At 48.4% G+C, this 27,001-nt stretch overlaps 1 protein-coding gene across 1 annotated transcript; it reads left to right on the plus strand.

Moving 5' to 3' along the window:
• On the plus strand, positions 1 to 25,958 carry XPNPEP2 (X-prolyl aminopeptidase 2). The gene is made up of 21 exons (XM_049643290.1): positions 1 to 76; positions 2,189 to 2,265; positions 3,932 to 4,042; positions 5,186 to 5,249; positions 6,120 to 6,224; positions 6,469 to 6,555; positions 7,472 to 7,618; positions 10,569 to 10,670; positions 11,341 to 11,422; positions 11,708 to 11,903; positions 12,507 to 12,596; positions 13,843 to 13,952; positions 14,712 to 14,789; positions 15,894 to 15,965; positions 18,224 to 18,284; positions 19,494 to 19,563; positions 20,080 to 20,184; positions 20,647 to 20,706; positions 21,201 to 21,277; positions 23,774 to 23,863; positions 24,469 to 25,958. Exons 1-21 carry the CDS (start codon positions 1 to 3, stop codon positions 24,661 to 24,663), a joined length of 2,055 nt encoding a protein of 684 aa, XP_049499247.1. The 3' UTR covers positions 24,664 to 25,958.
• Positions 25,959 to 27,001: the final 1,043 nt, after the last annotated feature.

Below are 27,001 nucleotides of genomic sequence, written 5' to 3' on the forward strand. Positions count from 1 at the left end.
ATGGCTGAGGACTTAACAGCCAATGAACAGAGTGAGGGGGCAGTGGATGGAAAATTACTAAGAGGAGACATCAAGGGTAGGGGAGTTCTTGCTAAGCCAGCTTCATAGGATTCTTACTGAACGCAGGCCAGGGTGAACAGATATCAAGGGTGAAGGCTGAGGAATTTGATCAGATAGCAAAGGTGATCAGATATTCAATCTCTAAATTGACTTAGCAAGATTCTTATTGAGGACTGGGTGACACAGGCCCACCAAGGACCAGATGGACACGGAAAGCAAAAGTCAAATTCTAGTGAAGAAGAGGCTCTGAAGAGCATAACTAAAGTTTGGTCTTTGTCACTCCCATGGTGCCCTGTTTGTCCTCTTTGGTTACAACTAGATGCCCAGCTCAATGTCCTCCACACCCATTCCACCCCCAGCCTTAGGGAGGCCTCGTTGCCTTTGCTCTCTATCAGCAGGACCCCGCTCATTCAGTTGGCACCCACTTCCTGAGCACCTCCCCAATGTTAGGCCCTGTGTCAGGGAACACAAGCCTGACCTTGGGAGCCACAGCTTTGGCCTTAGAGAACAACAATCTGGGTGTTGAGACAGACATAGTCTGGCTGAGTCTTGCTTCTTATGTTAGCATCCTAGCATCACCATTTTGCCAAATATTCCCTACAGAAATGGGGGTTCATTTTCTTAGATCAACAATATGGGTTGCACCTTCCCCTTGAGTTTATGAGACCAACATAGCCATGCAGGACATTTATAGTGTTAGATGCCAGCCACGCTCCTATCTGTAACTCAAGCCGCTCAGAAGGTAAAAGTATAGTGTCTCCCCGCACCCAGGCCCTCATTACCCTCTGGAGAGATCCATCCTAAAAGTGGGGGCTGGAGGGAAGGACTATCAGAGGCCATTGGACTCTCAGGGCTAGACGACCCAGAGCCTGTGGGACTTAGCCCAATGTCTGGCATTGAGTAGGTACTTAGGAAATGTTTGCTCAGTCAATACTGGGTGACTCCTTGGGTCACACCAAATTTGGGACCCAAATTGGAAACTAAGTCTCCATATACTCTGTCCTTTCTGTGGCACCACCCTTCCTATGGTTTACTTTTTGTACTCAGATGACCCCAGTTCAAATCCCTGCTCTACCACTGACTCACTGTGGCAAAACTTGGGCAAGTTACCAAACCTATTTGGGCCTGAGCTTCATCATCTATAGAAAATAGACAGTAATATCCACCTCACAAGCTTATTGCAAGTATATAATGAGATACTATAAATTACTGAGCTTGGGATTTTCTCTCTCTCCCTCTGCCCTTCTCCCCCACTCAAGCACTCTCTCTCTCTCTTTCACTAAAAAAAAAAAAAGATTCTTTCTCTCCCTCTCCGTCTCCCCCCTTCCCATCTCTCTCTCTCTTTCTCTCTCAAAAAAATGAGCCTGAAACGAGAGCCAGATATTTGGGTTGTAAGAAATGGTACAAATAGGCCTTGAATTTAAGTAAACTCAATATAGGGGCACCTGGGTAGCTCAGTCATTGAAACATCTGACTCTTGATACCAGCTCAGGTCATGATCTCGAAGTAGTACAATTGAGCCCCGAGTTAGGCTCTGGACTGAGCACAGACTCTGCTTGGTATTCTCTCTCTTCCTCTTTCTCTCTGCCCCTCCCCCTGCTCATGTGCACAAATGTGCGAGTGCTTTCACTCTCTCTCTCTCTCTCTCAAAATAAATAAACATTTAAAAAAGAATGCTAAGGAAACCCAATATATATATAACTAAATGTATAGAAGGGTAAAATGAAGGTGGGTTGATTATTTAACAAGATCCTCTAGAGAATTTCAAAGAAAATTTGATTACAAAATTTTAATTTACATACAACTTTTCTAGTTTGGTAAACCCTGAAAAGTCCCAATTAGATTAGAAGGGAAAAGTTGATTTAATGAGCACTAAACCCCATGCAAAAGTGGCAATCACTTGTCAATGAAACAGGTTTCTTTGATTATGACCCAGGGTGCATTCAATTCAGCCTAATTTCCTATGAAATGTGATTATTTTTATCCTAAGGTAGAGTTGGACAGCATTGCTTTTTCAAAGGATGGAGGCCCAGTGGGGACAGGGAGCAGGATTGGGGAAACATGTCCCTGTGCTCTCTAGGAGCTAACTGGTCTCCAAGTGACCCTGGATTTTTCTCCTGGTTTCTAGCTTTGGGTGCCTGGGGCCACCCAAAATCAGTGGACCTGACGGCAGAGGACGTGAGAAACTGTTTAATCAGCCCTCCGGTAAGGCCCCGCCTCAGCCCCGCCCCACAGCTCCCATCTTCTCCCCATCCCCCATTGGCTCAGTTGCTAGCCTTTGCCTCTACCCACCTTTCTCCTGACTTCGGACTCTGGGGCCACAGTTTCTGATTAATATCCCTCAGGTCGGGCAGCACATTCTCAGGTGTCTGACAGGCACACCCCATCCTTCCCTCCCATCCATTCCCACATCAAGTTATCTACTTCCGTCTGGGTTTGGGCAGCCCCACTAGAGGGAAGGAGGAGGGGCAGCAAGGAGGGTGAGGGGCTTTAGCTAGCCTTGGCTGACGCTGGGCAGAGGCAAGGAGGAGGATGGGAGGAAAGAAAACAAAAATTCTAAAGTTACAGTGCAAAGGGAGGCACAGAAGGGAGGAGGGATGAAGACAGAGCTAGAAAGGACAATGGAAGGGCGAGAGGGAGGCCTAGGGTGTGACTACAGGAGAAGGCATAGCATATTGGAGCTGAAAGGTCTCAGGTTCCTAGCTGGAGACCAGAAGATTCTTTCCACAAGAGTAGGGCAAAAGAGCTTCTTCAGGCAGGGGGAGGCACAGGCGAAAGCTGGTGGCCTGCCAACAGTTCACTAAGCATCAGGGCCAATGGGGTACATCTGCTTGCAATGTCAAGTTTATGAGACCACTGGGGAAGTCAGGTGGGTGGGAAAACCATGTTACTTTTATATTAAAACAGACATGGATATATCATTAAGTAGAAGGCAAACAAAACAAAAAACCCACACTTTTTATTTTATTTTTTAAGTTTATTTATTTCGAGAGTGAGAGAGAGAGAGCAAGCACACACCCATGCAGGGGAGGGACAAAGAGAGAGGGAGAGAGAGAGAATCCCAAGCAGGCTCTGCACTGTCAGCACAGAGCCCGATGCAGGGCTGGATCTCACAAACCTGGGCCGAAATCAAGAGTCAGCTGTTTAGTGGACTAAGCCACCCAGGCGCCCCTACCACACTATTTTAAAGATAAAACAGCTTTTAAAGAAATGGCTTAGAGGGGATCTTTCTGGACAATATCCCAAACTTCTGGGGGTACTCATTCACTCTCCTCTGCCATTTGGGACTAGTAGGTGGAAACTTGAAAAAGTCCCCAAGGTAGGGTTGCCTGGTGAAATACAGGATGCCCAGTTACATCTGAATTTCAAATAATGAATAATGTCTTAGTATAAGTATGCCCCAAATAGTGTGTGGGACATACTTATACTGAAACATTATACGTTTCTTATCTGAATTTCACATGTAACTGGATGGGCATCCTGTATTTTTATTTGCTAAATTTGCAATTCTGCTGCCAAGGTATCCAAAGAAAGACTGTCCTTCTAGCCTGGCCCAGTGCCAGGGCTCAGATCCCTGCACCCATGCCCCCATCTGAGACTTAGATCCCATTATTGTCACAAGGAGTTTCTCTCCAAGTTCTTCAACACCTACATCTCCTCTCAGCCCAGGCATCTTATTCTAGACTCACCCGTAATGTCAGCTGCCACCCCTTTCCTCTGCAGGCTGGTCCAGCCTGGCCACACCCAGTACCTGCCTAAGGTGGGGGGGGGGGCGCCTGGTGACTCCTCTGGATGCTGGGGCTCAAGCATAATTTTCTCTAAGCAATGTGTGTCTCTATGTGTGTCTTGGTGTCTTCCTGTCACATGTCAGTACCTTCCAGTTACTGTGGTCAATACCACAGCACAGCTCACAGCCCTCCGCCAGCAGATGCACATCCAGAATCTTTTTGCCTACATCATCCCTGAAACGGATGCCCACATGGTAAGGGACAGCTCATCCCCCACCCGTGCCCTCTGCTATCCTGGGTCAACCACCAATGAGAACAGGGTATAAGCGAGAGGCTGCTAAGGTTCAGAAGATGAAGGCAGAGAAAGGATTCAAAAGGCAAGGGAAGGAAGTACAAGGCTTGGACATGTGAGTTTTAGGGCAGCTGAGAGAGTCTATTCCTTTACATAGGAGAGAAGCCATCACCAAATCTCCTTGCCTCCAGGCAATGAGACTATAAACAAGTTCAGAATCAATTTTGATCAGTTCCTAGATGGCAGATCCAGAATGAATGTCTAGGGCACTCCAGCCCTAGGAGGTTAGAGCGTGGGCTAGGAATCAGACCGGAAGAATTCTAAGTTCCCTTCCAGCCCAGCCTTTTCCATAACCTGATGGATGGAGCATTGGAATGATCCAGAGTCCCGGACTACTTGAGTTTGGGGTGTAGGCTGGGGGAGGGGAGCAGACAGGAAAGAAGATGGTCTGAACAAGAACTGCTTTTCCCAAAGCAGCACCCCTGCCAACCCATCCCACCCTTTCCCCACCACCGGCTCTGCCTCCATCCCATCCACCTTTTGAGCACTAGCCTGTTTGGAAGAGAAGGCATTTTCAGTGTTAATAAGATTGCTTGAACTGGTTTTCCCATCTTGGGTAAGTATCTCAACTTCTCTGAGCCTCAGTTTCCTCTTCTGAAAAATGGAAATAATGAGATCTGTCTCAAAGGATTATGATGACCAAAAGACAATTATGTTTAAAGCCCTCTGAAGAAGTTATTTATGGTGTACTCAGTGTACCATACTAGACAGGGGAGGGTGTGGCGACAGCTAGAGGGGAGAAACCAGAAAAACCAAAAGACACGATCCCAGACAGCACAGAATTTTCATTCTGACCAGGGAGACAAGAACAGGCCAGTTCTGGACTATGGGATTGAGATTCCAAGAGACACAGTTGTCCAAAGGAAGGGAAGATCTTGAGATCTGGGGGAGTGACAGAGGACTTCCCGGAAGAGGTGCCCAGTGTGCCTGGGCTTGTAGGACTTGTTGAATCTAACCAGACAGAAAGAACTGGGATGTGGTTGGGGGCGTTCCATGGGGTCTGACTCCATGAAGAAGGCTAACAATGGTGTTGTTGATTTCCTAGAGTGAGTACATCGGCACACGTGACAAGAGGCGTGCGTGGATGACAGGCTTCACAGGGTCCGCAGGTGACAGCCATTACCCTGCCCTTATTGCTTCTGTTGGTAGACCCAGAGGTAGTCACAGACGCTCTAATATGGCCAGTTCTCAGAAGCCAGGACCCCAAGACCTAATGTTCAGTGGTCCTGTCTCCCCTCTACCTTTCAGAAAAGGGTCGCCAGGGTATACATCTCATAACCCACCAGTCGCACTTCTCATGAGGCAGAAGGCAGGACAGCTGCCACTTCCACATCTAGCCACTAGGGGCCCGCTGATTCCCTTCATACATGGCTCACCTGGGGACAGTTTTACTTAGTGGGTCCTTCTGGAACATCACCTCACATGGCCAAATGAGTCGCAAACAAAAAAGCACTTTATGGGATCCCAGTTTCTGAAGGGGCCCCCCACTCTGATCCTGGCCCCCTGAATGAAATCCACGCTTCCCTTGCTGATCCTTAAACATTCCTCCCCTAAGCTTCAAGCTTCCTTGCCTTACTCATCTTTGACAAAGATACTGGGTTTGGCTTCTCTGCCTGTCCTCAGCTAAGCCCCTGGCTTAGTGTCCCTATCAGCCACTGAGTCTTGATACTAACTACCACACCATCTTTCCTGAGAGCACCTACATGCAGCATTGACTCTTTTGGAAGGCCAGAAGCAGACACCACTTGTCCCTCCTTAGGTGAGGCTCTCAACACAGAGCAGAGATGCCTGACCCAAGCTGGCTTCCCCTGATGCTCTCCTTAATGTCTCCTGCCTCACTTCCTTGTAATGGAGGAGGGAAGTTCTTTCCGGAGACCCCTTGTGACATTCTCGGAGCCAGTACCATATTGCCCATGCACTAACTAAGGCCACCATCCTCACCTTCACCCTCAACTCCAAATTTCTCTGTTCTGCCTCAGGAACTGCAGTGGTGACCATGGGGAAAGCAGGTCTCTGGACCGACAGTCGCTACTGGACCCAGGCTGAGCGGCAGATGGACTGCAACTGGGAACTACATAAAGAAGGTAAAAAGGTCACATGGATTTGTCCCCCAAGCTCTGAAATCTAGACTAGGTTCAAGAAAGTACAGGTAAGAGGATGCATGAAAGGCCTCTATGGGAAACTTGGGAAATCTGAAGCCATCCCTCACCTTTGAAGCTGACATCAAGGAGGACAGACCTGGCAGGATTGTCACAGACAGAAGCCTGACTGGAGAGCCTGAGACTGTCCCTGGAGGTGACTTTCCATTCTTTCCTGTCTTCCTCTTAGTTGATACAGCTTCCATAGTCATCTGGCTCCTCACTGAGGTTCCTGCTGGAAAGCGTGTGGGTTTCGACCCCTTTCTCTTCTCCATTGGTATGTTTTTCCCTCATTCCTGCATTTGTCCACAGCAACAAGGGTGACTCAGCCCCTCTGGGATGTAAAGACGCATACCTTCGTAGAAGGAGGAATAGGATGACTCTAAAGACAGAGTGTCTCAAGTTATAGTTGCAGAATATTTTGCAACAAAGATTTACTCATGGACTGTGTAATGTAAATATATTTAAAAGAATGAATGCAGATTTTTTTTTAAGTCATGAGTACAGAGACCCAACCTAGAAGATCCAGGGAGTCATTAAGATCTAACAGACATAATATATATCTAGCAGACAAATAGGCCAGGATGTTCTAGAACCCAGAACCATCCTCTGTGCTCTGGAGCTGTACCAATTATGGCACTAGAATCACTTGGGAGCACTCTTCTGAAAGGCAGCTTGGAAGGGTCAAAGAAGTTCAGTGAGCTTCTGCGCAAAGAAGCATATTCCCCTCCCCCCAGGATCATAGGTCCCTGAGCTCTGGGACCCCAGCCAGCTGGCCAAGGGTGGGGTCTTCACAAATATGTACCAAAAGGTTCCCCCTTCAGAACTGGCTTCTTTGCCAGCCTTTCCAATGGTGTGAGCATCACCATTCTTTGGACTGTGGCACTGAAGCTCAGTTACGATGGAAAGTACTGAGAAGAGGGCCCCATAGCCATTGGTGCTTAAAAAGATAAACCTAGCCAGTTGGCTGTGAGCAGGGTTGGGGTGGGCCCAGGGCAATTAGGCTTTGAAAGCAGAACAAGGAGGCTGAGAGGACATGCTCCAAGAGAACCAGACTGCTTGGACCTGCTCTGAGCAGCTGGGCTTCAGCAGTGGAGTGGGGGGCAGAGCAGATAAGGACTAACTGCCTGAGTCACAGTTTTCCCTGAGGTGCTAACAGGCAGGGGACAAGTGACTGCTTCCTGTCTCTGCAGGTTCCTGGGAGAGTTATAACATGGCCCTCATGAACTCTAACATAAAACTGGTGTCCATCACACCCAACCTTGTGGACCAGGCATGGGGGTCAGAGAAGCCTCTGGTTCCGAGCCAGCCCATTTATGTCCTGCAGGAGGCATTCACAGGTGATTCTCTAAGCCCCTTCTCCTTCCCAACTTGAAGCAACACAGGTCCCCACTGCTGCTCCTTTGGGTGAAAATTTTGTCCTAGGAATTACCAGAGCAATGGTTCTTGAACCTTTGTGTGCACCTGAATTGCCTGGGATGATTATTTAAAAAACAGATGTCATCTCAAAGAATCTGAATCAAAAGGTCCTCAGACCATATTTAGAAAACACTGGAATAAATAGTGTTAGGACTTGAAGACAGAGGGAGCAGGAAGGGGATTTGAAGACAGAACAGCAAGTGAGGAAACAAGGGAATCAGAGCAAGATGGGGAAAAAAAGAACCCCACCCCTTTGAAGAGAGAAAAAAACATGATATGAGTTGCTTGTGCGGTAGTGGAGACTGGTTTATATTGATTCATTCAAACCTTGACTTCTGGCCCTCCTGTAATAAGATGTCTGGGGTCAGGTGGGCCGGGCTAACAAAGGAAGTATGTAACTAAGTTCAGGGTCAATCCATGATACAACTTAAGGTTCAAGTTTTGGCCGGACCACAAAGGAAAGTTGACTGATCCCCCAAATCCTAACATCAATAGTTTTCATCTTGACCTCATTGATACCATCTAAATACATCATAAAAGAACAGCATGCTCTAGATTTTGTTAAGTAGCAACTAAAATCCTGACCATGACCAGGCTATTGATTATGAATCACTGTCTTGGACACCACCACCCCCTACCTCCCCAGGAATTCTGAACAAGCCAATGGACTTGGATTCCTAGCAATATTGGGCAATCTGAGAGGCCCCTTTCCACACACAGGTCCGTGCACATTTCTTGCTTGAAAAGGAGTCAAAAGAGCAGGAGGAAAATTTCAAAATAGCAAGGATGATGAAACAAGCTAAAACTGCCCAATTTTGTTTATCTGTTCTGGTATAATTTGCAGAATCATTCTGCATCTCACAAAAGCTTTTAAAGAAACTTGCTATCCAGGACTGTACCATCATAAATAATACTCATTCCATTCAGATAAAGAAGAGAGCAGTTATGTCTGGAAGGGGAGGGGATAAAAGGGGGAACCCTTCCAAGGGACTGAGGGAGAGTTCACATGGGTTTTAAAGTCACTTCCCACAAGTGACAGGATGCTGAGGCTTCGTAGGCTGCTCGTCTTCAAGGAAAAGCCATCCAGAGCCAGAACTGGGCCTGGCAGCCCAAGAACAGAGTTCTTGAGTCACTAAGCTTACAGAGACAAGAGAGACTTTCTCTCCAGCAACTGATAAGCTTTAAAGGGGGCAAAGGAAAAGAACGGGAAAAGTTAATTATTCCAAGATACCTGTATGCATCAGACAATTTAAAGTTGCCTGCATTTGTTGTCACAAAAATGTATCACATTCATGAACCTGGACAAGATAATTCTAAGGGAAAGGAGCCAGAGTAGGCCCCATAGTGTATGGTTCCATTTGTATGAAATATCCAATATAGCCAAATCCATAGAGGCAGAAAGCTGATTAATGTTTTCCAGGAGCTGAGGGGAGAAGAGAATAGGGAATGACTGCCTAATGACTACAGGGTTTTCTTTCAGGATGATAAAAATGTTCTGGAATTAGTTCTGGAATTAGACAGTGGTGGTTGCATAATCTTATGAATGTTCTTAAAGCCACTGAATTGTGCACTTTAAAATGGTTAAAATGATACATTTTTTTGGTATGTGTATTTTACCACAATAAAATAAAACAATCATTAAAGAGTGTCATACCCAAAGCTTTGGTTCTTGTTGGATAGTTTTGCCTGTTTGCATAAAGTTTTTTTAAATGGCATTAAGTTGCTTATGTTAATCTCTGAGCCCAGCTAGGACCCTTAATGTTTATGACCTTCTGTCAGCAAAATATGAGCTGTGCCTCAGAACAGACCCTTCATGTGAATTACAGAGACTAGGGATAAAAGATGAAAACTAAAGTCTTAGAACCAGGACACAAGCATCCTAGAAAGGACAGCTCTGTGGCACAGAGTTTAAGGACAAGTCTGGGGACTGACAGTGTTAGCAAGATAGTCCAGTGTCCATATAGATTAGGAGGGTGGGCCATGTAGTCAAAAAGACCTGGGTTGAAATCTCTGCTCCACCCCTCCACCCCTTGCTACCTACGAAATCTTAGACAAGTCACTTTACCTCCCTGAAGACTCAACATCCTTATCTGTAAATGGGTCAGATAAGAATTAAAACAATGTTCAAGGACCCGTGTCTTATTAGGCACCAGGTTACTTCAGAGTAGAGGCTCGATCATGACCCAGCCTTGTCCCTTTGCCCTTCAGCCAAGGCTGCTCTCTTGATCTCTGTTCTGCATGCTTATTTATGGATCAGAAGGTTACACCAGACTTACTATACATCAAGACACCATTCTATGTGCATTACAAATATTAATTCATTTGATGCCCAAAATAACCCTATTGATGTCAATACTGCTATGATAATCCATCCTCATTTTACAAATATGCAAAATAAGACACAGAAGCGTTAAGTGATTTGTCCAAGATCACACAACTAGTAATGGCAGGGCCAGAACTTGAACCCAGTCAGCCCAGAGAGTCCATGTCCTTAATAATTACAGAAGTGAGAGTTTGTATGAAGACAGTGTTCTATTGCTTTTAAAGAAATGGGAAGGGGTGCCTGGGTGGCTTAGTTGGTTAAATATCTGACTTCACCTCAGGTCATGATCTCACGGTCCGTGAGTTTGAACCCCACATTGAACTCTCTGCTGTCAGTGCAGAGCCTGCTTTGGATCCTCTGTGTCCCTCTCCTTCTACCCCTCTGCTGCACTGCCACGTGCTCCCTCTCTCTCAAAAATAAATAAATATTACAAAAATTTTTTAAAAAGAAAGAAACAGAAAGCGATTGCCCTGAGGGAGCCCTCTCAGGAACAGAGTGCCAAAGGGAAAGTATGTTGCTTATGCTTTCTTTGGCTCCTTTGCTTCAAGGGAACACCTGGCAGAAGAAAGTATCTGACATCCGCAGCCAGATGCAAAAGCATCCCAAGGCACCAACTGCTGTCCTTCTGTCAGCGCTTGATGAGACGGCCTGTGAGTGTGGACTCATGGACATGGGTGGGCGCCTCGGTCCCCCCAAACCCCAAGCCTCTTGGACCTGCAACCCAGAACTCCTCCCCCAGTCACCCTATCACCACGGGTTCTGAGAGCTCCATGGCCATGGTCTGTGGGAACTAAGAAGGCTAGGGGGCAGGAGATCATGTCTGCTTAATAAGAAAACCAGGAAGCCCAGAGCACGCTGTAGGCAGCCCACAGGCCATCAGAGGAAGGGGCTGAGCACAACAGCAAAGGCTGTCCCATGAAGGGAAAGGGGCCCAGCTAACACCTGCCATCAGCCTGGCCAGCAACCCAAAAGCATTCAGACTCCTAGCTTTCGCACCTGGTGGAGCCCTATTCTGTCCCAGTGTGGCATAGGGCTTCTTACCTGACCCTGGCTCTGGGCTTCAGATATTCTGGGAACCCACTGGAACTGTGCTGGTTGCTGGCGGGGCATCTTCATTTTTCTGGGAGAAAGGGGGGTCCATTGCTCTTATCAGCACCTCAAAGCCCCCCTCCCCACCAAACTGAGAAACTTTCAGAGGCAAATGTTCAGGCACACTGCCGGGACTCTTTGGGGCCCAAAGCAAATGGTGAGGCAAAGGTGTGCAAGTCCTTGCCTTGGGCAGACCAGCCTCAAAGAGACCCCATCATTTCTCTTCCCCAGGGCTCTTCAACCTTCGTGGCAGTGACATCCCTTATAACCCCTTCTTCTACTCCTACACACTGCTCACAGACTCCTCTATCAGGTATGGCTTTTCCTTGGCTTGCTCTCCAGGACTTCCTCCAACTCCCACCCCTTGCTGCTCTACCACTTACACGGCCCTGGTACACGGCCTTCCCAGGAACCTGCTGCCTGTCCCCACAGGATCCTCTAGGAAGCCTGCAGTGGGCTTTTCCTGACCCCTTGACCTCTGTTCCCACCTACTCCAAATATGGTTTGCTTGGTTCTTTGCTGGAGTTCCTCTGACCTCCAGGAAGTGAATCAACCTTAGAGACCCTCAGGACCCTCCTCATCTTCCGTCCCCACCTAGGTTATTTGTAAACAGGAGTTGCTTAAACTCTGAGACCCTGAAGTACCTCAACTCCAGCTGCACGGGCTCCATGTGTGTGCAAGTCGAAGATTACAGCCAAGTCCGTCACAACATCCAGGCCTACGCCTCAGGAAACGTGAAGATCTGGATCGGGACCAGCTATACTACATATGGGCTCTATGAAGTGATACCCACGGTAGGTTTGCCAGGCCCCAGCCTAGGCCAGGCATCGTGCCTGCCCCTGCTCCAGCCCTGATAAGTTTCAACCTAAAGTGGGGCCACAGCCCCTTGGCCATTCAGGCAGTTGGTCAATCCCCTTCTAGGCCTTTCCTAGGATGGAAAAAGAGGGAGCAGATGTCTGTCCACAGAGAGCTCAGAGGTTGTCAAGGAGACTAGAGAGGGAACAGCCTAGTAGACCAGAGCCTATGAAGTCACCAAACCTGAGACTGGGTCTTGGTTCTGCCCTGAACTGGCTGTGCAATGACCTTGGACAAGTGACTTAGCCAGTCCGAACCTCTGTTTCCTTACCTGTAAAATAAGAGTCCTGACCTCAGAGGACTTTATCTGAAGAGATTTAGAGGAGATGGTCCATGTAAAGCCCGGTGCCTGGCACACAGCAGGCACTCAATAAATGGTAGCTGTTATGACATGATACATGCAGGAAACTCACATTGCTAGATTAGCCCATTGACCACGTTGCTTGATTAGCCCAGGAAAGCTGGGCTTTCCTGCCAGTACTTTTCAAACCCCACTGTGCCCTGGAGATGGCCCCATACCTCTTCCTCTCTGCCCATGACAGGAGAAACTCATAGAAGACACCTACTCCCCAGTGATGGTGACCAAGGCGGTGAAAAATAGCAAGGAACAGGCCCTCCTCAGGGCCAGCCACGTAAGTCGCAGGAAGACTAGCCTTTTGGAAACTCCTGATTTGATGAATCAGAAAGGAGCCTGAAGAAGCTTAAGGAAACAGAGAAGTAGACACCAAACTCCCGGGCACCTACCTGGGCTTCATCCCCTCATGCCCGACCTGGTACAGTGGTTTAGGGCATGGGCCCTAGAGCTAGAGTGTCTGAATTCAAATCCCAACTCCTCTACCTACCTCCTAGCTGGGTGACTTTGGGCAAGTTGCTTCAGCTCTCTGGGCCTCAGTTACCTCATCTGTAAAATGAGTACCATAACAGTAGTCTACACTATAGGGTTGTTGTGAGGATTAAATAGATAAATATATATGCTATACAATATATAATATGTATAAAATATATAAGTAACTTATAATTAACATACTAATTATAATATACAAGTAATATAAAATATAATATATAATCATATATACATATGTGTACATATATACATTTATATGCATAGACTATGTGTATATATATGAATATAAATATATACTTATATAAATAAATATATGTAAATATAATATAGGAGTATATAAATACATAATTGTATACATATTATATGCATATATAAACATAATTAATAATTATGCAAATGTAATTATATTGAATAATTATATATATGTGTGTATATATATATGTGTCTATATATATATATATTGCTTTGATCACTGCCTGGCACATTCCAAGTGTTAAGTAAGTGTTAGCTGGCCTGATTTCCTCACCCTGGCAAGAGGATAGCTTGCTCTTTTGGATATTCCTGTTCAAATTAGAAGAAACGCCGCATTTTACAAAACTTTCTTATAGATCATTTTAAACGTATACAAAAGTAGAGAAAACAGCATAATGATCCCCACGCACCACCTCTCTGCTCCAGCCCTCTTCAGCTCCTGGCATTTGGTCTACAACTCCAGATTCATTGCCTACGCCCCCACCCTCCACTGCTGGCTGGTTTTAAAGCAAATCCCAGCTATCATACAGTGTCTCCTGTTAACACCCTAGTATCTCTAAAAGAAAACACTTAGGAAGTGTCGCTAAAAGATAAGAACTCTTTTTAAAACATAACCACACTGTAATCACATATAAACTTTAAGAATCCCTTAAGATCATCAAATAGTCAGTGAAACCCTCGAGTTTTCAAAGCTCAGCTCCCCAGCAGCCGCCTGATCCCCTTGATCCCAGAGCCCTGGCTGTGATCCTGCTGCAGCCCTCTCCTCTGCTTGCCCGCTGCAGGTGCGGGACGCCGTGGCTGTGATCCGCTACTTGGTGTGGCTGGAGAAGAACGTGCCCAAAGGCACGGTGGATGAGTTCTCCGGGGCAGAGCTGCTCAACAAGTTCCGAGGGTGAAGAACCACTGCTGATATTTTGACCATTTTTAAGGGTGGGGGTGGGGGCAGGGAGGGGCACCTGGTCTCCTTACTTCAGCGGGAAGACCCTCTTTGTATTTGCGGGACCTCTCTGGAAAAGGAGTAGCAGGTTTTGGCGGCGGGGGGGGGGGGGGGGGGTGGGGGAGCTGGGCAGGGCGGGTTGGATGACAGTGCCTGGAATCGCTGGAAGCGGGACACCTTGAAGGGCCACAACCCATCAGTGCCCCCTGGTGTCTGCTTCAGGCACAGACCCTGTTTCCCTGGGGGAGGCTGGCTCAGGACAGGTATGGCTCCTGGGCCGCTTGAAAGTATCAAGTTGGGGAGTGAAGTTCCCTGAGGGCACGCATGGCCCAGGCCATAAGCATACTGTAGGTTTGAGGTGCAGGATGCTGCTGTGGGGCTGGGGAAGCTTTCAGACACAAGAAACTAGGTTTCTTCACTCTCACTTTACCATAAACTCACTTTGGGACAATGGGCCTTGGTTTCCGCATCTGTAAAATGGGGGAGGAGGGGGGCAAATTGGTGTCTACAACCCCTCCTTCTCTGACCTTGAATGCTCTATAACTGACAGACTGGAGTCTGGGAAGATGGCACCAGGAGGTGGGGCTGGGAGAGCCAAATGGAGTCTGGCTGAGGTAGAGGCAGCCATAACCTTCATTTGCCCTGATTAGATATGCTGGGTCCAGCCTAGACCCTGAGCCCATCCACTGACCATTCCTGCCATGTACTTTCCAGAAAGGAACAGTTCTCCTCTGGACCCAGTTTCGAAACCATCTCTGCTAGTGGCCTGAATGCTGCCTTGGCCCACTACAGGTACAGGAGAAGGAATTTTCTAGGGCCCTGTAGGGACGGGATCCTGGGTATATGCAGGGGCTGGGGGTGTGAAGGAAGGAATGCTCTGGGGCCCAGGCCCACATTTAAGGTTTGAGACCCTTTAGCACTGTGGAGGCTACGATGGGCAGTGGAGCTCAGTCAGGGATTGGGAGTCTTCTTGGAATTAAAAGGCCTGAGCAGTTTTCCCCACAAAAGGCTGAGACTTTGTGAACACACAGGGCTGAGGGATCTGGAAAGGAGGCGGGGCTGCTGCTGGATGTTTTTCCTTGGCTTCCTGCGAGTTGTTTATATTAGCTAATTCTTAAAGCTCTCGAGTACATGAGGAGAAAGCCCTGTTCACCCAGCCTGAACCAACTAAGGAGGGCCCAGAGGTGGGCTAACCAGATGTTTGGCTCCATAGAAAACAAACACCTGCAGGCCAGCCTGATAGAATTTGGGGGCCCAAACCCACCAGAATGCCTCAGCCTGGCATGGGCACAGCAGGAAGAGATCAGATGTCCTCCATGGGCCAGCCTGGCTTCTCCCAGAATTCCCTCCCCCGAAGTCTCCCAAGCCCACAGCTGCCTTGGCCCAGCCCCTTCTCCCCTCTAGAGAGTAGCAGGGTAGGAATTCCTTGGCCCTACCAACTCTTGCTCTCTAGCCCCACCCTCGAGGACTCTCCCTTCATATTCCCTGGCTTCTCAGCGGTCACAGAAAGAAAGAGAGCACTAGACTGAGCATCTGGGTCCAGGCCGAGCTCCTCCCCAGCTTTACTGCACAGCCTCCTGCAAGCCTCTTGGCTTCTGTGGGCCTGTTTCTCCCTTATGTAGAAGGAGACAACTGCACTGGTTTGCTCTCTGAGGCTCTCCAGGCTCCTGCATTCTGGGTTCCTTCTTCTCTCTCTTCCCAGGGACCAAGGCCTTGTTTGGTGAGGTATAGGACAAGCAGGTGTGTACTGAGTACATTAGCAGCATCACCTGAGTACTCTTCCAGGGCCCTTTGGGAAATAAGGGGTGAGGGGGTTCCTCTGCTTCCACTCGGGACCTCCACCCTGCCCAGTGTAGGGTTAGGCTATTCCCTTCTCAGTGGCTCTCCCCTTCCTAGTCCGACCAAGGAGCTGCACCGCAAGCTATCCTCAGATGAGATGTACCTGCTGGATTCTGGGGGGCAATACTGGTATGTACTCCCCACCCTGCCCTGCCCGAATATCTCAACACAGACATCCTGGGCTGCCTGAGAGCTGGCCGAAGCTTTCCCTTCCTGGGTGTGGATCCTTTGTATGAAAAAAGAGAGCCCTGGATTGAATGACCCTGAGCATTGTTCCCATATTCATACTTGGGGATCCTTGCACGATGGGAAACACAGAAGCCAAGTCATTGGGGCTGCCCGTGCAGCACCTCTGGGAGAATCAGAAACATCTCTCCTTGCTCAAGTGAAGTGGTTTTTTTTTTTAATTTTTTTAATCTTTATTTATTTTTGAGAGACAGAGATGGAGTGCAAGCGGGGGAAGAACAGAGAGAGAGGGAGACACAGAATCCAAAGCAGGCTCCAGGCTCTGAGCTGTCAGCACAGAGCCTGACGCGGGGCTTGAACTCATGAACCGTGAGATCATGACCTGAGCCGAAGTTGGATGCTCAACTGACTGAGCCACCCAGGCGCCCCAAGTGAAGTGTTTTTTAAGCCTGCATATTATTACACAGTCTGAACAGCCATGCTTAGCAGCCCTGCCTGGCTGCACAAACACTGTACTCACATTCTCACCTACTCACGCACACACCAGCAGCATGCATCCTCCCTCAGCCCCTTCTCCCCACCCTGCACAGATGCAGCGACCATGTCAGGTTGGGGGTGGCGGCCAGATCAGGCCTCCGCAAGCAGCAGGTGAGGAGAGAAGCACCCTCAGAGGGTGCCCAGAGCACAGCTGAAACAGGGCACACCTATCAACATGGGTATGTCTGTGAATAGATATGTGTGAGTGACCATGTGTAGGGTTATGTAGGAGGGCACTCTCCCCCCCCCACCCCTGCCGCCTCTAAGACTCCACAATCTGTGCATCCACCTGTGTGCTCTCATTGAAATTAGTATATAACCACGGAGTGACTGGTACCCCTTTAGATGTGTTACCTTTGTACAGTACACAATCTGAACACACAGACATGTCACCCATGCAGAATAGGCTAACTAACCCCAGTTTTTCCTAATTTGTGACCAATCATTCACACAGGAGTTGAGATGAGATGAGTCAGTAGATTTTTCCCTTCTTATCTAGGAAGCAAGTGGATTGTAGAAAAGCTTGGGCAGGGTTGGCGGAGGGCCAGGGGTGGGCAGGAAGGGGTATGCTGAACTGATGGAAGAGCGAGGAGTAGTTTCAGTTTCCCATTCTCTATCCTGTGGCAATGGTGCATGTGCCAGTGACAAAGGCTCTTCGCTTGCTTTTAGTGCAGCTCTGGGAGCTAACCCGAGAGCTCAGCCTAGCAGGCTTCGCTCATCACATTGTGCTCATCATAGTCTGGCGTTGTGCTACTGTGTACTTGAAATGGCCAATGTGCAAAGAAGAAGTGAATTTGACGGGCGTTGCTGGATTGGGGCATGCTCAGAGAGGGTGAGGCCGGGGAACTGGTCACCTCACTTCCTCTTCTCCTCTTCTGAAGAAGTCTGCCACGCCCTGTGACCTGCTCCCAAGGAGGAATCCCCAGGGCCCTGGGATTCTCTCCCCTCCCCCTTCCTAGTGGTGACCACAGGGACCATCTGGGGGAACAGCTGCTGCTGTGGTTGGGAGTCAGACTTTTTGGCTTCTGGCTTCAGTTTCCTGGGACTCTGAGCAAACCCTTGTGTGAGATCCATATTTACAAGGAGAGATCTGTGTAGAGTCAATGCTTGCTCGAGGCCTGGCTTCACTGAGGCTCAGAAAGGGGGATGCCTCATGGCCTCAATTGCCTCATCTGGGAAATGAGGATAATGAAGCCCCCTCTGCTACCCTTCCCAGGGAGCTGCAAAAGTGTTCTAGAAATGGTAAATAACTATGTGAATGTGTAAGAGTATGATGATCTCTCTGAACCTCGGTTTCTCCACCTGTAAAAATGGGACAGTCCCCTTCCTCCTGCCTCCCCGAAAGCCTGGTAGAAAATTTGCTTGTAAAGCTAGGCTGACCCAAGAAACTCAGATTTGTAAAATAGCCAAAATAGGTGGGATGGGGGTGGAGTATGTATGTGGGAGATCACAAATGTCAGACAACATAGTGATTTTGAACTTCATAGCTTTCAGAGTCCCTTTATGCACAGAAGCTGAAGATGAGAAATTGACAATGGCATCTATGTTCTTCCTTTACCCCTAACCCACCTCACCACCACCCCACTCTTACCACTCAAACCCCAATGGGAAACACACGGGAAGCACATGGCCAAGCTGTGTATGCTGACTGTCCTTCTCCACAGGGATGGAACCACAGACATCACCAGAACGGTCCACTGGGGCACCCCCTCTGCTTTTCAAAAGGTAAGAATTGGACCCAGAATACCCCTACCCACCTTTACCCAACGGACACCCAAGCAGTCACTCCAGCAAGAACCCTCCATTTTACGGAGGCTAAAGCTGAGGCCCAGAGAGGTTAAGTAGTTTGCCCAAGGTCACACAGCAAGTTAGTACCAGAAAACCCAGTGCTCCTGGCTACTTCCCCAGAGATATTTCAGGCCACCAACAGGGCCTCAGCTGAAGCTTATCATCATCCCATTTCAGTGACTCAGTGAACAAATATTTATTCAGTGCTGTCTGTGTGCCTAGCCCCGTGCTCCGTAGAAAAGAGGAAAAAAACATTCCAGGCAGAGAGAAATTGCACGAGAAGTCTCAGAGGCGGAGGTGGAAAGGAGCTGAAGGTTTTCAGAAAGCAGTGAGGGCTGGCCCACATGGAGAAGAGGCTCTATGTACACGGAGGGGAGGGTGCTCTAGGTGGCGAGGGAACAGGGGGCCACATTCATGCTTTCAGCAAGTCGACCGTGGCTTGAACGTGGTGCTGGAAATACAGAACAAACAAGAGCTGGCCAGGCCTCAAACAGCTCAAGTTTAGTGGGTTGAGTCCAATGCCCCGGGCTGTCGTGCGCAAGATGACAAACCTGTGTGCTTGCGTGCCCACGTGCGTGTGCACGTGTGTGATGAGAGGACTTACCACATTGCCACAAGGAGTGAACAGGAGAAGAGGTTGCTGTCAGCCCACCTCCCTCCCTTTATCCGCAAGGTAAACATCCCAACCGAGCAAGGCTGACCTGCCAGATTATGAGGCCCCAACCCAAACCTGAGGCCTGAAGGAAACTCAGGGATGATCATAATAGTAATAAGGGCGCTGATTTGTATTTGAACATTTACTGTTTGAAGCACCTCATGTGCATAAGTGGGCCTACTCTTCCTAACAGCCTTACGAGCTGGTACTATGATCATTCCATTACAAATGAGGAAATTGAGGGACAGTGTGGTGAAAGTAGCTTGCCCAAGGTCTCAGAGTTTGTGAGTGGCTACGTCAGGACTCTAGCCCAGGGGGTTTGCCTCCCAACCCCGTACTGTCAGGCCTCAGCCCACCGCCATCTATAAGCGTCCCTGTGGACCAGTTAAAGAGAACCACATGGACCAAGCTCCAGCTTTCAACAGGTCCCCCTCGGAAACTCCCAGGATCCTCCCCTTACTCACCACGTTACCTCTCCCTCTCCCCATCAGGAGGCATACACCCGTGTGTTGATCGGAAATATCGATCTGTCCAGACTCGTCTTTCCTGCTAATACATCAGGTGGGTTTTGGAAACCAGGCTGGACCCAGAGCCTCAGGCCCTGATTTCTCTGGACCCAGACTGCCACCCTAGAAGGCTAGTGTGGCAGGGATTATATCACCACCCCATCCATTGTATAGATGAAAAAAATCCAGCCCAGAGAGTGAAAGCAGGTTGCCCAAGGTCACACAGAAGATTACTGGGAGAGCCAAGCCTTGAACCCAGGCCTCCTGACTCCTAATCTAATACTGCAGCTCAGTGGGGTAGGGGAGGCTACTGTGGGCTGTAGCAGTCATGGGAGGACTCCTAGAGGAAGTGGGTGTCTTGATGGATGGGGAGAAATTATAGTAGAGTCATCAGTCTAGGTAACGTAGGTACAATGTAGGATGTGCTGTAAACAATGCATGCTAACCTGCCTCTCAGGAGCCACTCTCCACAGGTACCATCTTGGTAGTTGACTCTGGGACAAGAGAGCAGGAAGGGGCCAAGCAGACAGTTAGGGTCCAGCTGACTGACTGGGGGCTATCTCTCTTCCAGGGCGAATGATGGAGGTGTTTGCCCGCAGAGCCTTATGGGATGTTGGGCTCAATTATGGTCACGGGACAGGCCATGGCATTGGCAACTTCCTTTGTGTGCATGAGTGTAAGTGTCTCTTCGGCACTTCCCTGGGCTCCCCCCCCCCCACTTCTTGTGAAGGAGATAGAACATAGGTATGTTCTATGGAACATGAAATGTTCTATGGAAATGACCGAGACCTACAGAGATGCAGTGACCCACCCAGGGTTAACCAGCTGGTGGGAGGTGATGCTCCACAGGGTAAGTGAGAAATCTTGACACCTGGCCATTCCTGCTGCCTGCTTGGCATCTGAGAGGGCCTCAGAGAGAGGAGTGGCAGGTCAAGGCCTAGCGGCTGGCTGGCATAGATGCCAAAGTAATAAAAAACAGAGCCAATGTGGTCTCTGTGCCAGCCCCAGGTAGACAAAGATGTGGTGGACAAGTGCTGCTGGAGAAAACCCAGTTTCCCCAGTTGGTCCCCAGAGCCTGCTAGTTTCTGAGCTGGAGAGTATGAGAGGGTTGATGCTCTGCCTACATCTCCTTTTCCAGGGCCAGTGGGATTCCAGTACAACAACCTCCCCATGGCTAAGGGCATGTTCACCTCCATTGGTATGGCTCTCAAGCTCTTCCACCCCCTCCCCCGCCCAAGACTAGCCCAGGACTATAGTTGAGGGAGTGCCAGCCTTCAGGGAGCATGCCAGGCACAGACCCACTGGGATCCACCACTCCCAGCGCCAAGTGGATTGTCATACCCCAATCCTAAATCCCTTCAGCTCATACCCTCATTTTGCCCTTGGGAGTCAGTTCCTGACTGTACATCCAAACACTGGAGATTCAATCAAAGGTGGGGAAACAGGACAGTAGCACACAAGGAGATGGGGGTGCCTCCAGGATCCAAGTGAGCTCTTAAGTCTTCTCTGCTTGGCTACAAGGCCTGGCAGGTTGCCTCTGCGTGGTCAGTGAGCATCTACCCAGTGGCGGGTCTGCCTGAGCCAAGAGACAGCCAGACAGCTGGGCACTCCAGCCACTCCTCAATTTGGACAGGAAACACAGGCTTGGGTCCTCCTCCTGCTTAATACCACAAGCATCTCTGTGTCTCCTAGAACCTGGTTACTATCAGGATGGAGAATTCGGGATCCGTCTTGAAGATGTGGCCCTTGTGGTAGAAGCAAAGACCAAGGTAAAATGCTGCTGAAGCAGCCTAGAGCTGTGAACGGCACAGCAGTGACTTTGGGCTGCATGGGGTATAAGGAAGGTCAAAGGAGAAGGGCATTAAATAGGCAGGCATGAATTCATTTGAAGTTTTCCTGGGCTCTAGAAAAATTCCATAACTCAGAGTTTCTCAAACCTGTTTGCACAATAGAATATCCGCATCATCAGAAGAGCTTTTTGTTTTTAATGCCAGTGCCCAGGTCCCACTCTAGACCAAATGAATCTGTGTCCCTGCCCTAAATCATTGGTCCTCAATGCACATAATAATGGCCAGGGGAGTTTGTTCGACATGAAGATTCCCTATAATAGCAGCCAACAGGATAAAATTCTTACGTATAAACTTAAAAAGACTTATATGGAGAAAATCTCTACTGAGGGACATAAAAAAGATTTAAGTAAATGGTGCTCTCTGGAAAGGAGCCTCAGTATTATGGAGATGTCATTTCTCCCTAAATTAATCTATAAATTCAAGACAACCACAATTCCAATGCTAACTGGATGCTTTTGTGACTTCACGAAATGATAGTAAAATTTGTAAAAATAAACGTGCAAAAATAGCTAAGTAGATAGGAAAATTCTGAGAAAGGAGAGCAATAAAGGAAACTAGCCTTTTCAGATATTAGCACAGACTCTGAAGCTACTGTAACTAAAACAGTATGGCACTAAAGATGAGAGAGACAGATGTAACAATGAAACAGAATAGTCAGTCCAGAAATATGTCCTCTAATTTCTACAAACAAAGTGAGAATTTAATTTATAATGAAGCTGGCATTTCAAAACAATAAAGACCAGAGACATTTTATAAATGGGCAGGGGGGACAAATGGCTAATTTGGGGGTTTATTAAAGTGAAGAACCTTACTCTTACACCTAAATAAAATTCTGAATTGATCTCAAGATTTAAAGGTAAAACCATAAAAGATCTGGAAGAAAATCTATATAAATTCATTTATAATCCCAGGGTGAAAGTGGGCCTTTCTATGCAAGACCTGGAAGCCGTGAAGGAAATTGATCAATTAAATTTAAAACTGTCTGTATGGAAACAAGACCATAAACAAAGTCAAAAGATGTATGACAAACAAAGCACGTATAGCAAAGAAAGGATGCGTTTCCTTCTTTCACCATGAGCTTTTTACAAACCAGTAAGACAAAAATAGGGAAAACAGGGGGGAAAAAAAAGCAAAGGACATGAAGAGGCAACTCACTAAGATCAACACAAATGCTCCATAAATGTGAAAAGATGCTCATCTTTATTCTTAAAGAAATACAAATCAAAACAACAATAGAATACCATGTTCCACCTGTGTGATTGGCCAAAGTGAAAGATTTTGGTGATACCCAGTACTGTTGAACGTATGAGGAAACGGGCCCTCTCACACTGCTGGAGGAAATACAAACTGATACAATCTTTCTGGAGAACAGCTTCACAATATCTATCAAAACATCTATTTGAAATGCCTATCCCTTTTGTCTCAGCAATACCTCTGCCAAATATGTATCTTCTGGATATAGTCCCAAAAGGTCACCAAACTGTTTTATACATTGATGCTGATTGTAGTACTTGTACTATGGTCATAGTGAAAAAGAAGTGGAAACAGATTAAATATCCATCACTGATTACATAAATCATCATCTGCATACTATGGACCCTTACGCAGCCCTCAAAAGAGACTGAGGTAGATATCTTTGTGCTAATATGCAGTGCTCTCCTATGTTCCCTTTTAAGAGGGTGGTGAGCAGGTGCAGAAAAGCAGGTGGGATCCATTTTGTGTGGATTAAAATACATACATACACACATACACACATATAAACCTACGTACTGTATATGTCTTAAATGTTTTCAGGAAAGAAACCAGGCAGGGAGGAGACTTTCAATTTTTATTGTGTATTCTTTTGTAGTTTGAACTTTCTAAGCACAAACAAGCAAAGGATCTCTGGGAAATGGGAATTATAGACTCTTTATTCTTCTTTATATTTATCTCTATAGGTAGGTCCATTGATAGATACAAAGAGATGTAGGTAGATAGAAATATATAGAGATATAGATTACATGGATAGATATAAAAACCTAATAACTTATCTTAAAATTACTTAAATGTAGTTTCCCAACCCTGTGCTAGAGATTCTCACTCCAGTGGTCTGGGGAGGTGGGGGTGGACCCTGGAATCTACATATTTAACAAGCCCCCTCAGTGCTATAGATGCACACACTTTGAGAAATACAGACCTAAGTCTAAATTTTAGGAATCCAGATGGAAGGACCAAAGGCGAGGTGTTAAGTGATAGACTGGGGTTTGGGAGGGTCAAGGAGACTGTAGGATGTTCAGGCCTATCTTGAATCTCAAGCTTGACAAGTGTCAGTTCCCTGTGCCCATGGCTTGAGTGAAGCATTCCCTCCCTCCCTTCAGCCTACCACCTTCTCCTCACTCATTCTCCTGCTTTCCCACCTTCCCTGTGGCATCCCAGTACCCCGGGTCCTACCTGACCTTTGAAGTGGTATCCTTGGTGCCCTATGACCGGAACCTCATTGATGTCAGCCTGCTGTCTCCTGAGCAGGTAAGTGATCCTCAGCACTTTGATCTTTCAGCCCATGAACCACTGACTGATTTCTTCCCAACCCTGGGCCTCTCTTGCCTCTTCTCCCTCTACCCCAAGACCCTCTGCCACTTCCCCTCACCTGGGAGGGTCCACGCTGTTGGCATTTATAAGCACATCCTGAGGCATCCATCCCCTACTCACCAGAGACCCCAAAGCTTCTAGAACTCTTTGGTCAGACCAACCTACCCAACCCCCAGTAGTGAACTCCTGGGGAGTCTCTGCCACCTCAAGTCCTAGCATAAGCCTCAGTCCCTTCTTCTGTAAAATGGGGATAATTATGCTTGCCTTACTTTCATTCCTGAGCCACTCCCATCTGCCACCCACCCCATGAAAGTCACTATGACACGAAACAGCCACTGTGGTGAACTGCCTCTAAAAAGGCCCAGAAAATGCCTGTGGCCTGAGGATGGCTAGGGACCTGTGGGGTACATAAGGGCTGAGGTGGGCAGCTGCAGTACCACAGCAGGGGGCTGGATGGCACCGAGGTCTCACCTTTTGGTGAAAAGGTCTCACCTTTTGGCAGCCTGGCCTGGGGAGGTCCTAACCCCTCCTTCCCTTTGCAGCTCCAGTACCTGAACCACTATTACCAGACCATCCGAGAGAAGGTGGGCCCGGAGCTCCAGCAGCGGCAGCTGCTGGAGGAGTTCGAGTGGCTGCAGCAGCACACGGAGCCCCTGTCAGCAAAGGCCCCACACACTGCCCCCTTGGCCTCTCTGTTGGCAGTCTCCTCTCTGGCCATCCTCGGCTGCAGAGTCTAGAGGCTCAGACTCCCTGGCCAACCCTCTAGCTCAGCTCCCCTCACCCTGCACCACCCACGCCCCAAGAGCCCTTGCCAGCCCCTTGCCTGAAAACCACTGCCCTCAGCCTCCTTCTCCAGGACGAAGTTCCACAGACACAGAGCTTCTTGGCCCCGGGCAGGCCCCGTCTGGGCTTGTGTACCTCACCCTGGGTTCCCAACCCTAGCCCTGGGATAAGAGAGCCAGCTAGTCCCTTTCCTCCTGTAAGCCCAGTAGGCCTAACCTATCTACAACTTGGCAGAGCCTCTTATCACTGCCTCCCCCCCCCCAGCAAAAGACCACTATAAGGCAGTACCCTAATCCCCGGGGGGTCCATGGCCCTGGGAGAGCCCTACCCTATTGCCACCCTTTGGATATAGCCAGAGTTGTTCCCGCCCTCACTGGCTCCTGACTTGCTGGTCTTTCCACACCCTTGAAGCTGCCTCTGACCACTCCAACCTATCCCTGGCCCACCAGTGCCCTCTTGGCGGCAGTGCACAGGCTGAAGGAACCAGGGGGGCCTCCAGGTTCCCTGCTGTGCCTGTAGATAGAGAGTAAAAGAAGGTGGCTGAGTGTTCTGGTTACACACTGCAACCAGGAAAGCTAGCCAGAAAAGGGGCACGTACACCAGCCTGCCCCACATGCGAGCCCATCACTTCTAAACTCTGGGTGGGTTCCGTGCCATTTGACAGGATAGGGAGTTAAGCCATAAGACTTTGGCCACCGGGTAGGAGGGCATGTGGGGAACATTCTGGAATATGACCTTACTCAAAGTTGGGAACAACCTGAGCAGCAGTGCTCAGTCACTATCCCAGACTTCCCAGCACATGGGTAGCCCTTTTCACTTTCCAAAATCCAGCCACGGTGACAATGCTGTTAAATCCCCCAGCATCCTTGGATGGTCTTTAACCTGTGTGGGCTGGTTTAACATGTGTGAGTCTGGTTTCCCCATTTTACAGATAGGAAAACTGAGCTCCAGACAGGTGGGACCTCTCCAAGGGCACACATTGTTTGGCTAGGACATGGTGGGGCCAGAATGCAGTGACAGTCCAGCTGTTTTGCCCCCTGGCACCGTGGAAAATCCCTGAACATACCTCCAAGTTCCCTGAGCCCGCTGTTGGGGGCAGGGCAGAAGGGAGGGAGGCAGAGTTTTCTTTGGTCAGCCCTGCCGTTAGCCACCTGGGCTCACATCCTGCTTGATGCTTAAAACAGCATGGCAACGAAGCCTGCCTCTGGGTTTTGCATTGTGTCTTCTGTGTTGCTGGGGACTGCTGTTACCTGTGGCTTTTGTGGTGGGAGGGGAAGGGGAGGGGGTGAGGTGGGGGGTAGGGACGTGAGGCTCGCAGAAGCTCGGTCGGGGAGCACATGTGCTTGAGAATGTGCATGTGAGCATGCGTGCGGGTACGTGTGTGAACATTCACATATTTGCGTGCATGTCACGCCCAGCCAACCGCCTCCTATGCTAAAGGTCAGATAGCCTTTAGGAGCAGACGGTAGGGAGCCCCATGCTGTGAGACTTGTCAAATGTAGTCCAGGAAAGTTGGAAGCAGCACCCTTGCTCAGCAGAGCACAGTCAAGGGAAGGAGAGAACCAAGTTTCCAGGGCCGAGTGCTGGGTAAAGGCACCAGGCAGAGTGCCCCCGCCTATGACCACCAGGCCTAGTTTGCTAACTGTGACAGTTACCACCACTGATGCTTGCATCCAAAGACCCCAAGTCTGAGCCATCCTCACTGAGAGCCTACACCCAACAATGGGCCTCTATTTGCTGAGTCATTTACTCTCTCACCTGGTCACCCCACAAAGACAGCTTACTAATAATAAAATTAAAGTGGTCACTGCCATCGTCATCCTGACCATCATCAATACTACCAGGCACTGAGTGTTTAGTATGTATGAGGCACTGTGCTTTATATGCACTTTAAAAATTGTTTTATTTTATTGTGGTAAGAACAGTAAGCATGAGATCTACCCTCTTAATAAAATTTCAAGTGTACAATACATTATTGCATTTTCCCACTTAATCTCCACAACCTTCAGGAAGGTACTTTTATTATTCCCATTTTTCAAGTGAAGGAAATGAATGAGGCTTATAGAGATGAACCAACTTGCTCAAGGTCACTCCTCAAGGAAATGAAACAAGCAGGATTCAAACCAGTCAGATGACCCCAGAACCCACTCTCTCAGAAAAGGGCAGGTCGTGTGGTGCTCACCATCTTACAGATGAGAAAACTGAGGTTCAGCCAGGATCACACAGCTGGTGAGTTGGAACTGACACCCAACTGTTGTTCTCCACACCATCTTGCTTCCCCAAGGCCTGCTC

This window comes from Panthera uncia, chromosome X, assembly GCF_023721935.1.
Source record: "Panthera uncia isolate 11264 chromosome X, Puncia_PCG_1.0, whole genome shotgun sequence".
NCBI classification, from domain to species: domain Eukaryota; kingdom Metazoa; phylum Chordata; class Mammalia; order Carnivora; family Felidae; genus Panthera; species Panthera uncia.

What these genes read in the sequence shown, in the direction of transcription:
- XPNPEP2 (XM_049643290.1), top strand. Translation starts at nt 1, where the DNA reads ATGGCTGAGGACTTAACAGCCAATGAACAGAGTGAGGGGGCAGTGGAT. An exon ending in CCCCTTTCTCTTCTCCATTG is followed by an intron (nt 6,556 to 7,471) that starts GTATGTTTTTCC and finishes CTGTCTCTGCAG; the next exon opens with GTTCCTGGGAGAGTTATAAC. An exon ending in CTTCCTTTGTGTGCATGAGT is followed by an intron (nt 20,185 to 20,646) that starts GTAAGTGTCTCT and finishes CTCCTTTTCCAG; the next exon opens with GGCCAGTGGGATTCCAGTAC.